This window comes from Cercospora beticola, chromosome 5 (assembly GCF_033473495.1).
Source record: "Cercospora beticola chromosome 5, complete sequence".
In the NCBI taxonomy this organism is placed as follows: Eukaryota; Fungi; Ascomycota; class Dothideomycetes; order Mycosphaerellales; family Mycosphaerellaceae; genus Cercospora; species Cercospora beticola.
In genome coordinates, this window is record NC_088939.1 from 2,775,935 (window position 1) to 2,790,003 (window position 14,069).

The 14,069-nt window shown below is 53.2% G+C and overlaps 6 protein-coding genes across 6 annotated transcripts; 3 read left to right on the forward strand and 3 right to left on the reverse strand.

Moving 5' to 3' along the window:
- Window positions 1-154: 154 nt before the first annotated feature.
- RHO25_008358 (uncharacterized protein) lies at window positions 155-1,929 on the reverse strand (the record flags this gene model as incomplete). The annotated part of the gene is made up of 3 exons (XM_023600490.2): window positions 155-773; window positions 833-1,563; window positions 1,825-1,929. The coding sequence occupies 3 exons, from the start codon at window positions 1,927-1,929 to the stop codon at window positions 155-157; spliced, it is 1,455 nt and encodes a 484-aa protein (XP_023449459.2).
- Window positions 1,930-2,721: 792 nt separating this feature from the next.
- Window positions 2,722-3,449, forward strand: ERV25 (vesicle coat component; the record flags this gene model as incomplete). The annotated part of the gene is made up of 2 exons (XM_023600491.2): window positions 2,722-2,928; window positions 3,003-3,449. The coding sequence occupies 2 exons, from the start codon at window positions 2,722-2,724 to the stop codon at window positions 3,447-3,449; spliced, it is 654 nt and encodes a 217-aa protein (XP_023448963.1).
- Window positions 3,450-4,304: 855 nt separating this feature from the next.
- On the reverse strand, window positions 4,305-6,831 carry RHO25_008360 (uncharacterized protein; the record flags this gene model as incomplete). Its single annotated transcript, XM_023600492.2, has 2 exons — window positions 4,305-6,611; window positions 6,667-6,831. 2 exons carry the CDS (start codon window positions 6,829-6,831, stop codon window positions 4,305-4,307), a joined length of 2,472 nt encoding a protein of 823 aa, XP_023449458.1.
- Window positions 6,832-7,226: 395 nt separating this feature from the next.
- RHO25_008361 (uncharacterized protein) lies at window positions 7,227-9,063 on the forward strand (the record flags this gene model as incomplete). The annotated part of the gene is made up of 2 exons (XM_023600493.2): window positions 7,227-7,247; window positions 7,306-9,063. The coding sequence occupies 2 exons, from the start codon at window positions 7,227-7,229 to the stop codon at window positions 9,061-9,063; spliced, it is 1,779 nt and encodes a 592-aa protein (XP_023449454.1).
- Window positions 9,064-10,362: 1,299 nt separating this feature from the next.
- Window positions 10,363-11,808, reverse strand: RHO25_008362 (uncharacterized protein; the record flags this gene model as incomplete). Its single annotated transcript, XM_023600494.1, has 1 exon — window positions 10,363-11,808. One exon carries the CDS (start codon window positions 11,806-11,808, stop codon window positions 10,363-10,365), a length of 1,446 nt encoding a protein of 481 aa, XP_023449453.1.
- Window positions 11,809-13,558: 1,750 nt separating this feature from the next.
- RHO25_008363 (uncharacterized protein) lies at window positions 13,559-14,026 on the forward strand (the record flags this gene model as incomplete). Its single annotated transcript, XM_065603054.1, has 1 exon — window positions 13,559-14,026. One exon carries the CDS (start codon window positions 13,559-13,561, stop codon window positions 14,024-14,026), a length of 468 nt encoding a protein of 155 aa, XP_065459126.1.
- Window positions 14,027-14,069: the final 43 nt, after the last annotated feature.

The window sequence follows — 14,069 nt, forward strand, 5'->3', positions numbered from 1 at the left end:
TCTTTGAAGGTAAAGGATTGGGGACGATTTGTTTGTTACGAGAGCGAGCTTAAGTGCGCGTATCGAGAAAGCAATGCGGCCTACTACCAGGCGCTCACTCTAGAATGCAAGCATCCGACATGACCGAAAGTCCATACATTCTCGTTGCCTTCTCTCATCCGTTCCTCTCTTTCAGATCCACCCACAAGCCCGGCTTATCCCACAGAATGTACGCCTTCTGCTCATCCATCCACTTCTCCTGCCCAGGACACAACTCAAACTCAAACTCCCACACCAATCTGCACAGAATGATCCGCAACTCCGCCCAAGCCAAATTGATTCCCAAACAGCCATACGTTCCCAGACTAAATGCCTGCATCACGTCCCTCTGGTCATTTTCACAACCATACTCCGCGCATTCGTCATCTAGCCAACGCTCAGGAATCCACTCATCTGGTCGATGGAAGTTTGAAGCGCTGTGGTACGCAGCGAAATGTGGAACACCGACGTAGGTATTACCCGCGATGAAGTGTCCGTCGATGGTCATACCTTCTGGTGGTGTTCTGCGTGGAGCACGATCGGCTGCGGGAGGGTAGTAGCGGAGAGTTTCCTGAAGCACGGCGTTGAGGTACGGCAAATGGGAGGCTTGAAGGGCGTTGATCGATGAGACCGTGGGGAAAGCTGTGCGAATTTCTGTGGCAAGGCGGGAGATGCGGGCTGGCGAGCAGGTGGAGAGGAAGAAGATGGCACCAGAGAGGGTTGTGGCGGAGGTTTCGGCGCCGGCGTTGATGAGACTGTGATCGGGTTAGGGGATCAGGATCTGGAATGGGTTACATGTGGCGCGAAAGCTTACACTGCTGTATTTGCAAGCAGTTCTCCTTTGCTTATGTGGTCTTCTCCCGATCTGATCCCACCGCCGCTCTGGCTCAGACCGTCCCTCAGTAGCAAACCGACAAGGTCAACTTTGCTTGCGGCAGGTCCTTCCTCCAGTCGCTGATTGAGTCTCTGCTCGGTCAAAGCCCGATGCTGCTCTAAGTTGTCCATAACCTTTTTTGGAATCAGATGTGGGATGAGCATATTTGCGCCAGGTATCTGCTGGAGTGCGCTCATGAAAACTTGAGCTTTTGCCGCGTCCAGAACGAAAGCTACCCAAGGGTGAAGTTGACCATTGTCAAGACAGCCAAAGCTCTCACCAAAGACCAGATAGCCAGTGATGTCGAAAGTGATGTAGTTGAGCCACATCATCATGTTGACCTTTTGCTGTCCGCAAACACCGAGTTTGCGAATGCCATCCACGAGCTTGTCTGTATGAGATATTATCATAGGCTCGAGGTCGCGGACACTCCGCTCGCTGAAAGCCGCGCTCAGCATCTTGCGTTGTCTAGCATGGACATCTTGGGAGAGAGTTGACAGAATGTGGTCTTCTTCAGTGCCATACTTTTGATACAATCGTTCATCCTTCGCCATCGCTTGGACCCTGCCTTTGCGTGTGCCATGGATGTCGCGCATCGCTTGCGCCGAGTTGAATAGAAGATCGCGCGGACCTACGCGAACGACAGGGCCATATTGGTCGAACAACTTGCGCTGCACACGAGGTAGAATCCCTCGCAGATTAGTTATATGCATCGGGAGGGTAGAGATTGACCATATCTTCGGCCCTGGGATGTTGTGAAGTGGTGAAAGGATCGAATTGTAGAGTGCCTAACAATGGTTGGCAGATGATTAGCGTATGTCTTCAGTCCCTGCGATCAAGCAGCATCTGCAGCCCATTCCACAGCTATCACACATGTTTGAACGATCACGAAGGCCACGAGTCGAAAATTCGATGACGATGATCGTACTCACGTTGCCCAGTAGACAGAGAGCCAAGAGAGCGGGAATTGCGAAGCAGATCGTGCAGAGGTCGACAATGCTCAGAGTCACTGGCACGTTGAATATAGGCGATTCCATGGCGACTGGGAAGATGCGAGATGTTCGACAAGTGAGCTGAAGCACTGCAGACTTGATACTTGATTATATCACTTGAGATCCAAGTTGAGTATGAGCCTGAATCCACTAGCTTGCCCTAACGTCAGCGATCCTGCAGCGAGCGATAGCCGCCAACACGTTGTCCGATATAGGGCAAGTGTGCGCACAAGACTGCCGGAAGGTAACACAGAGTAAGCAGAGCCATATGAGCTCCGCTGTATGACCCTCGAAGCGTAACCGTCGGAGCTGCCGACAAGCGCATTCCTACTGCCACGCAGTGAGCACTGCTTCAAGCGGAGATGCTTGGTGCTTTGTCGTCACGACGGCATCGTGAAGCACAAACGTGTAAACATCAGATAGCTCGTTACTGTGCAGTTCTGAATACGTCGCCGCCTTTGCTGGAGGCGTGCGGCTGGAAACACGCAGAGCGCCGTTAAGGATCGCATCCATTGGATTCAGGCCACCAGCGCGTGTCGCCTCAACGACGTCGTGCAACCATCAGGACTTGTTTCGAGATGGCGGCTGATATCGTGGTATGGACATCGTCGCCAGGGTAGAGTGTGGAGGTAACGCGGTGATGCAGAGAAGTGGGACAGCTGAGGAAGAGTTGTGAGTGGGAGGAGGAAGTCTGGGCAGGGATCGGAGACCCTCGTCGGATTTCGACAGGGGTCCGATTCGCGACTTCCACGTCTCAGCATCTGGCCTCTTCAGGAGCACAGTCTTCACTTCATGTAGTAACTTCTCTTCCGCACAGACAACGTTACCACCGCCAATATGGCCGCCATGCTGGCATTCAAGCTGCTCATCGCATTTCTCCTTCCCCTCGTTTCCGCGCTCAAGTTCGACATCCAAGCACACCCCGGCCACGAATCGGCATCCAAAGAGCGCTGTATACGCAACTTTGTCGCCAAGGACCAGTTGGTTGTCGTGACGGCGACAATCAGCGGCAGCAAGGGCGATGGCCAGACATTGAACATGCATGTACGTCTGCGCCGCAACAAGAAGCCCTCAGCTCAGCAACACCAGGAAACAGACCCACTGACTCCATCTTCCAGATCAAAGACGCTGTAGGAAACGACTACGCCCGCCCTCGCGACGTCGCCGGCGAGGCCCGCTACGCTTTCACATCACACGCCGACAGCGCCTTTGACGTCTGCTTCGAGAACATCCTCACCGGCCACGGCACTTACTCTTCTCCCTCGCGACATGTAGAACTCGACATCGACATAGGCGCCGATGCCAAGGACTGGTCTGCGATCCAAGCCGGCGAGAAGCTGAAGCCCGTCGAAGCCGAGCTTCGCCGCATCAGCGAGGTCGCGAAAGAGATCGTGGACGAGCTGGACTACCTGCGTGGGAGAGAGATGAAGCTGAGAGATACAAATGAGAGTACGAATGAGCGCGTGAAGTGGTTTGCGATTGGAACGATGGGCATGTTGGTTGCGTTGGGAGTGTGGCAGATTGTATACTTGAGGGCCTACTTCAGGAGCAAGCATTTGATCTAGATGGGACATGAATTACAAGCTGTCAATATGAGATGCTTCTCGTGATTCCCTATGGAAATGGATATCGGCGACGCGGCACAGAAACGATGACGAGTTGTTTTCGAAACGGAAAAGCGAGGCGTGGGGACAACAAGGGTAACGGGCATGCATGGTGGCTGGGCTTCGATATGCATACTACTACGATTGCTCTGTTCGTCCAGCAGTGGACATATGAATGTAACGATAGAGGTACAGATATAAAAACAACAGAAAAGTTCTCGAAAACATCCTACGCCATGCTTCCGAGCCCGATGAAATTGTTGAAGCAGTGAAACATCAAAGGCACAGCCGACCATCACGTACTTTATATAAATACTTACAGCCTAGAAGGAGCTCCCCAATGCACATCGCCCACCTGTTTCCCAACATGCCAATGTCTATGCACTCTGCAGCTCCGAATCCCAGCTACCGCGCGCAACGTGTCCGCGTCCGTGCCTTTATCAGTGGGACCCCATGTCTCGAACGCCCGGTACGTCTTGGCATAAACCACCACTTCAATAATACCATTCCACCATCACATCTCAAACTCAGAATATCGAATATCGAATTTTGGCCTTGTGCGTGTGGTCATGAGCTAGTTTCTTGGTGGTCTCATGGTCAGCATCGTCGCCAATAGATAACCGTATCAGCGATCAAGAGCAAAATTGTGAAGGAGTTCGAAGTTCAATCCCATTCATATAGTAGCCCGCAGTCATGCATTTACAATGCTGGCGGTACTGTCATATCATCACCGCTAAACGATCAAAATGCATATACAGCCACTTGCGTTGCCACCAAAACGCCCTCGCAATGCACAAGTGGACCAACAATGGACGTCTATCCAACAATATTGATGCCCTGCAAGCTCTCCATGGCTCTCATGCCTTGCTTTTCAAATGTCTCGACCATTCGCTCACATTTCCTCTTCAACTCGACTTCGCCCTGTTGGGCGCGATATCGAACCCATTCTTCTACGCTCATCTTCTTTTCCGGGCTTGTCAATGCTCCGGCAGCGGCAACAAGCTGCTCTCCAACTCGCCCGGGACTGGGTTGCGGACTAGGCAAAAACACCATATCCAGATCGACAGCTGTCCAAGGAACAGAGGACTGGAGTCCAGAGACCTGCTTGGATGGCGACACATTCTTCGTCTTCAATGGCGATCGATTCGGTGTGCCAGGCGCCAAAGGTATTCTCGTTGTTTTTGAGGGTGAAAGGAACAGCTGAGGAGCCTTTTGTGCAGTCAAAGGCTGCGCCACAGAAGATGGCACATTTTCCTTGTCACTTCCGCTAGGAGACGGTGTAAAACCACCCGGCATCCGCGACGACTGTCGCAGTAAAGACACGCGGTCTGGTGAGAACGCCTTCTCCGCTTCCGCAGCGACTTCATCTCGAAGCTGCTGCATTTCTGCGTTGTCTTTGCTGCGCCGCCCTTGTGATGGTGACGGCTCGTACTCGTTGACCAATTCTTGTTCCGCTTGTATAGCGAGAGCTCCTTGAGAGGCTTGCTCAGTCGCTATGCGCTCGAGTTCTTGCTCAATCTCCAATTCGTCGCGAGCGAGATCTTCTTCTGGTTCTGCTTCGAGCTCAGTATTCTCTGGCCCGGAAGTCACAGCCGATGTCTTCGAAGACCGCACAGAAGAGCCTTTCTTGCCTTTCGGCTTCGCTTTGCTCTTCTTCGCCGTTGCCTTCTTCTTGATCGGTTGTGAGTTCTCGTCATCAGCTTCTGCATCTTGACTCGCTGCAGGAAGATCGAGCTCTATTCGATCCTCAGTAACGAGCACATCTGTTGCGTCTGTGCCTGTCTCGACCGTCGCCTCTGTCGACGCTGTAGAGGCCTGCTTCGCTTTTCGGCCACGCTTAGCTTTCGGCTCAGGTTCAGGCTTTGAGGGCGGGTCCATGTCAAGTAAGCTGCTAGAGTCTTGCTGTTTTCGCATGCCGTCTGACATTCGCTTAGTGCCGCGCTTCGGTTTTGGGTGCTCTGGCACAATCGGCGTAGACTGGTCGAGGTCCTCGCCGAAGTTATCGACAGACTGGTCCAGCTCTTCTTGAAGTTGTGCAGAGACTTCGCGCAAGCGTGCTTTTTCGATGGCGTCTGCATCTGGCGTCTGTGGTACCTCATCCGGCTCCTGTTCCACAGCTGGCTCAGCCTGTGGTTGCACCTTTGGCTTCTTGGCGCGTGTCGCTTTCTTGGTCGGCACAGCATCGAGACTGCTCACCTCAATCACTGAAGAATCAACTACTGTTTGTTTTGATGCGCGTCCTGTTCCTCTGGGCTTGGTCGTCGGCTGTGAGGTTGCCAATTCTTCGGCCGGCAATTGTCCCTGCTCCAAGTCCAGATCGTGCAATTCAACAGCCTCTTCCTCTTTTGCAGCCTTCTTCTTACCCCTGCCGCCCTTAGCTGGCGCTTTAGCTTTTGTGGTCTTCTTCTTCCCTTTGGTGGTTGTTGCTGTTGAAGCGGTCGTGCCTGCCGTCATGATACTATCATCAACTTGGGCCAGACTGCTGTTCGGCGGAATGTCGCCCAGGCTATCTCTCAAACTTTGCGCATCACTCGCTGCAGTCATCGCGCTCTGTGTGCTGACTCTGCTTGCTTTGCTCGCAGTGCTGCCTCGGCTCTTGCCCTTGGCCTTGGTCTTCTTCATGGGCTCTGCGGTGCCATGATAATGTTCGACTAGTGCGAAGAATGGACACTGGGGCTCTCGTCGTTTGTGTTCCACAAAAGGATCGTCTTTGGGCTCCCAGCCATCAAGGCTCAAATTGCAGTAGAAGCAAGTAACTCCATCTGGCTCATCACCGTCCGGGCTCGGGTCCCAACACCATCCTGCTTCGACGAGCTTCGCGACTTTGCACTTCCATCCTTTTTTCGACTCATGAGGCCAGCCTTCTCCAGTCGTGAATGTCTGCTTTCGCGCTGTGTATAACTCCTCGCCCATCGGGTCTCGCGTTTCTGCGGTTTGTGTCGAATCTTCGTCTCGCGTCACGCTGATGGCTGTCGCCCATGCGCAGTAGTTGGAATGCGCCAAGTGCTCCGATATTGGGTCGTCCGTCTCTTCCCAGCCATCAAGCTTGACACTGCAATGGAAGCACTGGACATTGTCGTCCGAATCGGAAGCTGGCCGGTAGAAGAAACCCGCGCGGGCAAGCTATCGCGTACGTCAGTCTCGCTTCCACGTGTCATATAATGTCTTTCACACATACCGCCTCCTTGGAAGGATGCGCATGCGGCCACTCGACGGTATTTCCGGCTTTCCTCTTGGTGGTGTTGCAGCTGGCGCGTCGCTTCGTGAGTTGTTGTGGCTGCTCGAATGTCGCCAATCGCCCGACAAACGAGCTCGTATCGCTGGAGACCGGCGCCATGGCCATGTTGCGACGATGTTGTGGCTGTTGGCGCGTTCAAGTGGGCATTTGCGGGCGAGTCGTTGGTGTTATTCGCGTTGTTTACTCGGATCGACAGCAGCGTGGATTAAGCGAGCGGCACGTGCAGGCTCGGCCCCGTAGCGTCAGGCACAACGTCAGAGCGGGCGGGCTTCGAGAACGAGAACGGGAAAGACGCAAGTCGCAGCTTGCGACGGCCGCTGAGCCCCAGAAGCCTCCATCCATTCCACCTCGCTCCTCACCATTCTCACTTTCCCTACAAGTCATTGAACACATTGCCCACACCATGCTATAGACCAAGCACACGACGCGACTATGGATCCCTCATCTGTGTTGCATAGCTAGCCCCGTTCTCTCCCCATTCAAGATCACTCTCAAGCATAATGCTCACCCAAAAGTTGGCTGTACGTCTTTGCATCACGCAACGAGGAGGCATTGATCATATGTTGATGGGTGTAATAGGCGTCGCCAGTCTTCCATTCCTTGCTCGGCGCGAATAGTTTCTTCCTCGCCAATGCCGCATGGCAGTCTCGACCTTCGTACCTGGCACACCAAACGCGATCATTCTCACTTGCGCAACGCCTGCGGGACCAGCAGAATGCACAGCAATCCAAGACTTCAGCAGATGAGACGACTTCAAATGACGGCGCTGGCGTGGGGAGGGCTGTGCGCCAGCAGAAGTCCGCTCAGCTGAGTGAGAAAAAGAGCAGCGTGAGCGAGGCGACCGGAGCAGACAGTACTGCAAAGGACAGTCCCATGCAAAGCCTGCCTCCGGGCTGGGAAGAGAATGCCGATTACAACATCAGCAATTTCTCAGACTTGCCGCATCGATTCTTCGGCTACAATCAACACATCAAGATCAATGAGGACTTCAAGGAATCGTTACGGCAAGTGCTATGGCAATTCCGGGCTCCTATACGATACGCATTTGCGTACGGCTCTGGTGTTTTTGGACAGAAAGCCTCAGGCTCGAGCACAGGCAGCGAATCCCTCAGTCCACATCCCAACCCACCTAAGGCTGTCGAGGACTGGCAGAAAGGGGGTGCGAAGATTATCGATTTTATTTTTGGTGTGAGCCACACTCAGCACTGGCACAGCCTGAACTTGCAGCAAAACCCACATCACTACTCTGGCCTAAAGCATATGCCGTATAGCTCAGCGCTGGTGTCTTGGATGCAAGATGGATGGGGAGCTGGGCTCTACTACAATCCATACATTACCGTCAACGGCATCATGATCAAGTATGGCGTGATTCATCTTGATACGCTGGCCAGGGACCTTACGGATTGGAATACACTCTATCTTGCAGGGCGACTACAGAAGCCCGTGAAGATTCTTCGCGACGACCCCAGAATTCGGTTGTCAAATCAGGTCAACCTCATCTCAGCATTACGAACAGCATTGCTCATGCTTCCGGAGACCTTCACTGAAAAGCAGCTGTACGAACGCATCACGAGTTTGTCCTACCTTGGGGACCCGCGTATGCATTCAATGATCGCTTCGGAAGCGCCGAACAAGGTCTCGAACATCGTAGGAGCTCAGCTTCCTGGATTTCGACAGCTGTATGTTCCATTGATTGATAACCTCCCCAATGTCAACTTCACAGATTCTCGAACACCAAGGGAGTACGGCTGGGAGAAAGAAGACGCCATCCGCCACACCGGTACCATCACCGAGTTGAAGGATGTTCTTGGTGGCGAAGATGGTTTGACATTGGCACAAGATATGGATCCACAAAAACGTGGCAACATGGTCCGCCGCCTGCCTGCAGAGTTCCGCAAAAAGCTCTACTACCAATACATGAAAAAATTCCAGATTCCTGGGAGTGCTTTCGGGGACATCCTGAAATCGCAACAGGATGAAGATCCTTCTGGAGTGAAGCGGCGCGAAGGTGGTGACTTCGAGAAGAGAATAGCAGAGCAGCCAGATCTCCCTGAAGTCATGTCAACTTGTGTTCGCAAAACTGTAGCCTGGCCAGCGGCCATGCAGTCAGTGAAAGGCGTATTCACTTCTGGCTTGACGAGAAGCATTAAATACGTTGGCGAGAAGCGATCAAAAGGAAAGGCAAAGAAGGCTGCTGCTCCAAAGCCAGAGGCGAAGGAGGCGGACAATGAGAAAGAGGATCAAAGCCCAGCTGCGAAAAAGAGAGAGGAGCTTCTGAAGGAAGAAGCGGAAGATGGTGAGAAGACAGGAAAGAAAAGTGAACAGGACGCCAGGTGATGTGTGCCTGAGCTGTGAATGGACGGTAATTCTAAGTTGCCCAATTACGGAAATGTAAAAACCGGCCTTCAACAATCTACGTCCAATGTGGCACACCACAATTCTCCTTCGGTCAAAACTAAGAGAATTTAATGAAGAATACAAGGGCCAGCTACACGCCAGTAACTATTTGCGTTACAACTGTTACACAGCTTATGCTGACAAACTTGGCATGCTCGTGTAGGCGATGTGAATTGCCTTCTGCTCGATGAGTCGTTCGTGAAAGTGGTGCAGCTAAAGAATGGCTGCATCTGGGTGGAGATGTGACGAAGCATGAGCTGAGTGCTGTGGTGGCTGCATCAGCAGGAACAGCTACTGCTGTGCTACAGGAATATTGTCGAGAGTCTGACACACGATGCATTCTGCAGGTGTTTTATTGGATCTGCAGGTGGTACAGCTACGAGAAGACCGCATTTCTGTGGAAGACGCGCCGTTCCAGTGTTTTGATGGTAACAAGGGTGCGGCGATAAGCTACGTGATTGGATGCGGCTAGACGGACGCTAGCTCAGGTACGTTTCGTTTCATTCACGCAGCTGTTTTTGACGTTACACAAGGATACACGTCGCCCACGAGGCTGTGTTTTGCCCAGCATCGAACACGTGGACACCGTAGGCAGCAGCTACGATCAAGAACTGACACTCAGCTCGCTTGCACAAGCAGCTGAAGGGATGCTGAAGCTGAAGCAACTGGCGCGAGGTGCAGGAACGCCTGGATGAACAACGAGGGAAAATTCTGCCTGAGATGTCAAGTTTCTGGCAGGGGCATGATGGGCAAGTGCAGCAGAGGATGCCAACATCAATGGAAGCGGCCATGGTTTTTTCGATCACGTCTCCCTGGAAAGCAAGAGCGACTGCAGAGGCCTTCTGGACCAGCCGGGCAACGACTCCCACCCTGAGCGATCGCTCCCTTCAACATGACCATGACAAGACCTTAATTTATGCAACACAACTCCGCCACAGGCCATTCCGTCATTAGATATGGCCGTGGAAACCTTGAAAATTTGCCGGAAGCAGGAAGACGAGACCTCCCGCGAGACAAGCTTGACCGGAATCCCACAGCACTGCGGGCGGACACGCGACCCCTTGCTATTTCGGGGGCGAGACGTCGGTAGCGGAAAGTGCTATCACCACGAGAAGCAAGGCAAATGAACGAACCGAGGAACTTCAATCATAAACCTCATCATTCGTCTCCTCGTACTGGAAATAATCGCTACTGGCTATCATCATGACTCCTCCCCAAAAACAGATTCATGGGTATAATTTAATAACAAAACGTTCTGCTCCTCTTGAACGCCATAGCAGCTCCCGTTGGTGGAAGAGGGGACGGGGCTCTGAAACGCTTCAAACTCCAACCGACCATCACCATGCGTGTGACACTCTCCGCAGCGTCAGTGAGCAGCCTTTCGGCCTCCTCAATGGCCACCTGGAGGGTGACAGGGGCTTGCAGGATACTGGCATACGCATCGATACCAGCCTCGTAGTTGCAGCTAGCGCCCTTGCCAACAGTGCCAGCGAGTGCGATGACTGGTACTCCTCGGGACTTGGCAATGCGAGCTACTTCTGCGGGAATCTTGCCCCGTGGCGTCTGCTCGTCGATGCCGCCCTCGGCAGTGATGACAACATCACAGTCCTTGACAAGACTGTTGATGTTCAAAAACTTGGTAATAATGTCAAATCGTGGGTGCAGCTGGGCACCAATGAGCTGCAGACCAGCGCCCATTCCTCCGGAGGCGCCGCTTCCAGGAGCGTAGCTGATGTCCCTGCCGATTGCGTCGCTCACGACCGTGCCCACCCGGATCATGGCCATGTCAAGAAGCTCGACCTCGGTTGGAGTGGCTCCCTTCTGCGGCCCAAACACTCGTGCGACACCTTTCGGTCCGCAGAGGACGTTGTGCCAGTTGCATGCCACATCAATGCTGCATTCCTGAAGTCTCGGGTGAAGGCCTGTCAAATCGACGGCTGCCAGGTCAGTCAACGATGCGCCGCCCTGAGCAGGTGGGATTTCTGTCCCCTTGGTGGTGAAGAAACGGGCTCCCAGTGCTTGTGCCATTCCGATGCCGCCGTCACATGTACCGGAGTCTCCGCATCCCAGCAGGATGTTCATGGCGCCGTCATCGAGGGCTGCCTTGATGAGCTGTCCCACACCAAATGTCGTGGTGTAAAGGGGGTTGCGCTGGTCGCGTGGCACAATGCTCAGCCCAGCAGCGGCTGCCATTTCGACAACTGCTGTTGGGGTGGGTGTGTTTCCGAGAAAGCCGTAGTGGGATGGTACGGTCTCACGCACTGGTCCTGTGACTTCCAAGAATCGGCGCTGACCTCCAGTGGTTGCCACAAGGGCTTCGGTGAAGCCCTCACCGCCATCGACCATGGGAGCTTTCATGATCTTCGCGGTGGGAACAGCTCGGAGCACGCCAGCTTCGATGCAGTCCGCTACCTCGTTTGGACCAAGGCTCTCCTTGAAGCCGCTGGGACAAATGAGGATGCGAGGGCCATTCTCCGCGATCTGGTTGCCGAGCATAACACGCTCAGAGACAGCTGGAATGCTTTGGGCGCCCATTTTTGCTGAGGATGAGGTTGAAGATTGTTGTTGTGGTTGCTGATACTGAGTTCGACAGTTCGACTTTGCGTTGCTGTAAGCGACAGTGAAAGCGTCAACGAATGTTGTTGGAAGCGAAGGTTGGTTGTCGAGCTGTCGTGTGATGATCATGTTGAAGAGGTAAATCGCCTGTCTTATGTATTCACAACTCTCACGATACAACAATAGGATCACGAAGCAGATATTTGCACAGCCTTAGGAGCCTGCCTCTTTGCGCATGGTCGCCAATTTGAAGACGAAGACCCGAGTGACGCAGCACTCACACGCCGAAGCCATTGGTAATCCCACTTTCTTTCTGGCTATGATGCAGATCCTGGATCTGCAAATAGCAGCCCATATGCTGGTGAATGGTACAAATGAGGCGCTACAAGCTGACATCACTTCAGAATAGCTCTCCGTGCAGCAGACCGGCTCACGTGAGTCAAGCTAGAATTCGTCTCAGAATGCACTATCTTGCTTCGCCCGCCAGTCCGAGCGGAACAGGAAAGCAAGCACACGACAACGCGACAGCTTGTGGTGGCTTGTAAGTTTCCCTAATCGAACACTATATTCAGGATACCAAATGACAAGCCGTAAACGAAGATGCAGTTGTGGGTCACCCAAGAAAAGAAGCGAGAACCGATCGGTGTGTATGGTGAGCATGAGGCACGGTATGACAATTCCAGGCAGGCTGAGTGAAGTCGTCAAGGAGTTGGCATGTCTTGTGCAACCCCTGTGGCGCCCTGAAGTGTCTCAAGAGATGCTGGGTGACGCTTTAGAAGCCGGCCGACAACGGAAAGAACAAGAGAGTTGCACTTGGGCGCTACGCCTCGAAGCCCAAATGCTCGAGAAAGATCGACACGCGCGAGCCACCACGTGTAGAATGGAAGTATGATCTGACAACACGCCTCGGACATCCGTCAGGATCTGACGAATTGGCGACCGCCAGAACATTGTGCAGGTCACTGAATGGACCAGTTGACGCTGTCGCAGAAAAGTTTGTAATGAACTTGCTGTGCTTGGAAGAGGTGAGGTGTCTTGGTTTCTCTTAGCACTTGGCTATATCTTCCGGATTAGGAAAGGCGCCATAGTCACTGGAGGCGCTCAGCCACCTACGCGCACGCACACGCACCTCGCTGTTCACTCCGTTCAGCTGGTCAGGGACGCAGCGGTGAGCATCCAGATGCACAAGATGCATTGCCGACATAATTCACATATGTGCATCTTACGCTGCGCGTCTGGCAGCTTTTAACGTGCTATTTGCAGGGCAAATGACTGTTTTAGATGGTCTCGTCTCGCAGCACGTTGATCGTGCTTGCACAACCTCTTGTGCCCTACAAGCGATGTCCCAAGGCCAGCTTCTGAACTTGGAATCATTTTGCTGGCCACGTCCAAGACCACAAGACGTGGGACAAGGACCGCTCGTGCAGGGCTTGGAAGATTCTCTGCTGTCGATCACTTTGCGCCACACTCCAAATATCAAAGCGGGATCTGGCATGGCAACTCTTGGCTCAGGGCACAACTGGAGACTTCCTTGAGATTCCCGGTTGAGCCTGCAGAGTGCCTCAGTAGCCCAAAATTGTACATCAAGGTTTAGTTTTGGGCGCAGTAGATGCATACTGACGTCGGCTCGGAGCCGAAAGGTTCGTGGTTAGAGGAAGATGGAATCCGGAAACCGACTGTAATAGTGTCAGTGCTCACACGAGGCACTGCCTACATTGGCATCACTGCTGCGGCTCCCTGTACCACCCTCCGCTGCGTTGGGTGGTTTCGCAACTAACAGCTCATATCTACTTGATTGTGCCTGGCAATTGTGCAAGGCCCCCAACACCAACTTCCATACATTCGCTTTAGCTGCATTTGTGCCTGTTTCATCGTTGACATGGCTCACCAAGACGATGCCCGAGGCATCCACGTGCCTTTGCATGAGGAGGAGGAAGAGAGGTCCCGGTCTCCTTCTCTTGCAGAAGACGCTTCGGGCCACTCCAGCGAGAACTACGACCAATTCGAAGAATACTTACCAGAGATGTTCTTCCCTGAGGAAATTGATGCCGACGACATTATCCGCAACAGCACCGTCGAGTCGTACTACAGTGACGACGAAACTGACGATGGCTCGTCTCTCACCCTTTTCCATGCGGGTTACAACTCGTACAACCCTTACAGCTCGAACTGGGAACAGCAGATGGAAGAAGCAGTACCAATCCCACCTCGTGTGCCAATATCAAGACGCCCAGTTCCGAGCCGAGCATTCCCAAGCCGCGCGCCAACTATGGAGAAGCTGGACAGTGTTCCAGAAGATCCTAACCTCGTGACATGGGATAAGGACGACCCAGCGAACCCTCAGTAAGATCTTACTTATATGTTAAGCTTCAGAGAACGAAAGGCTAACA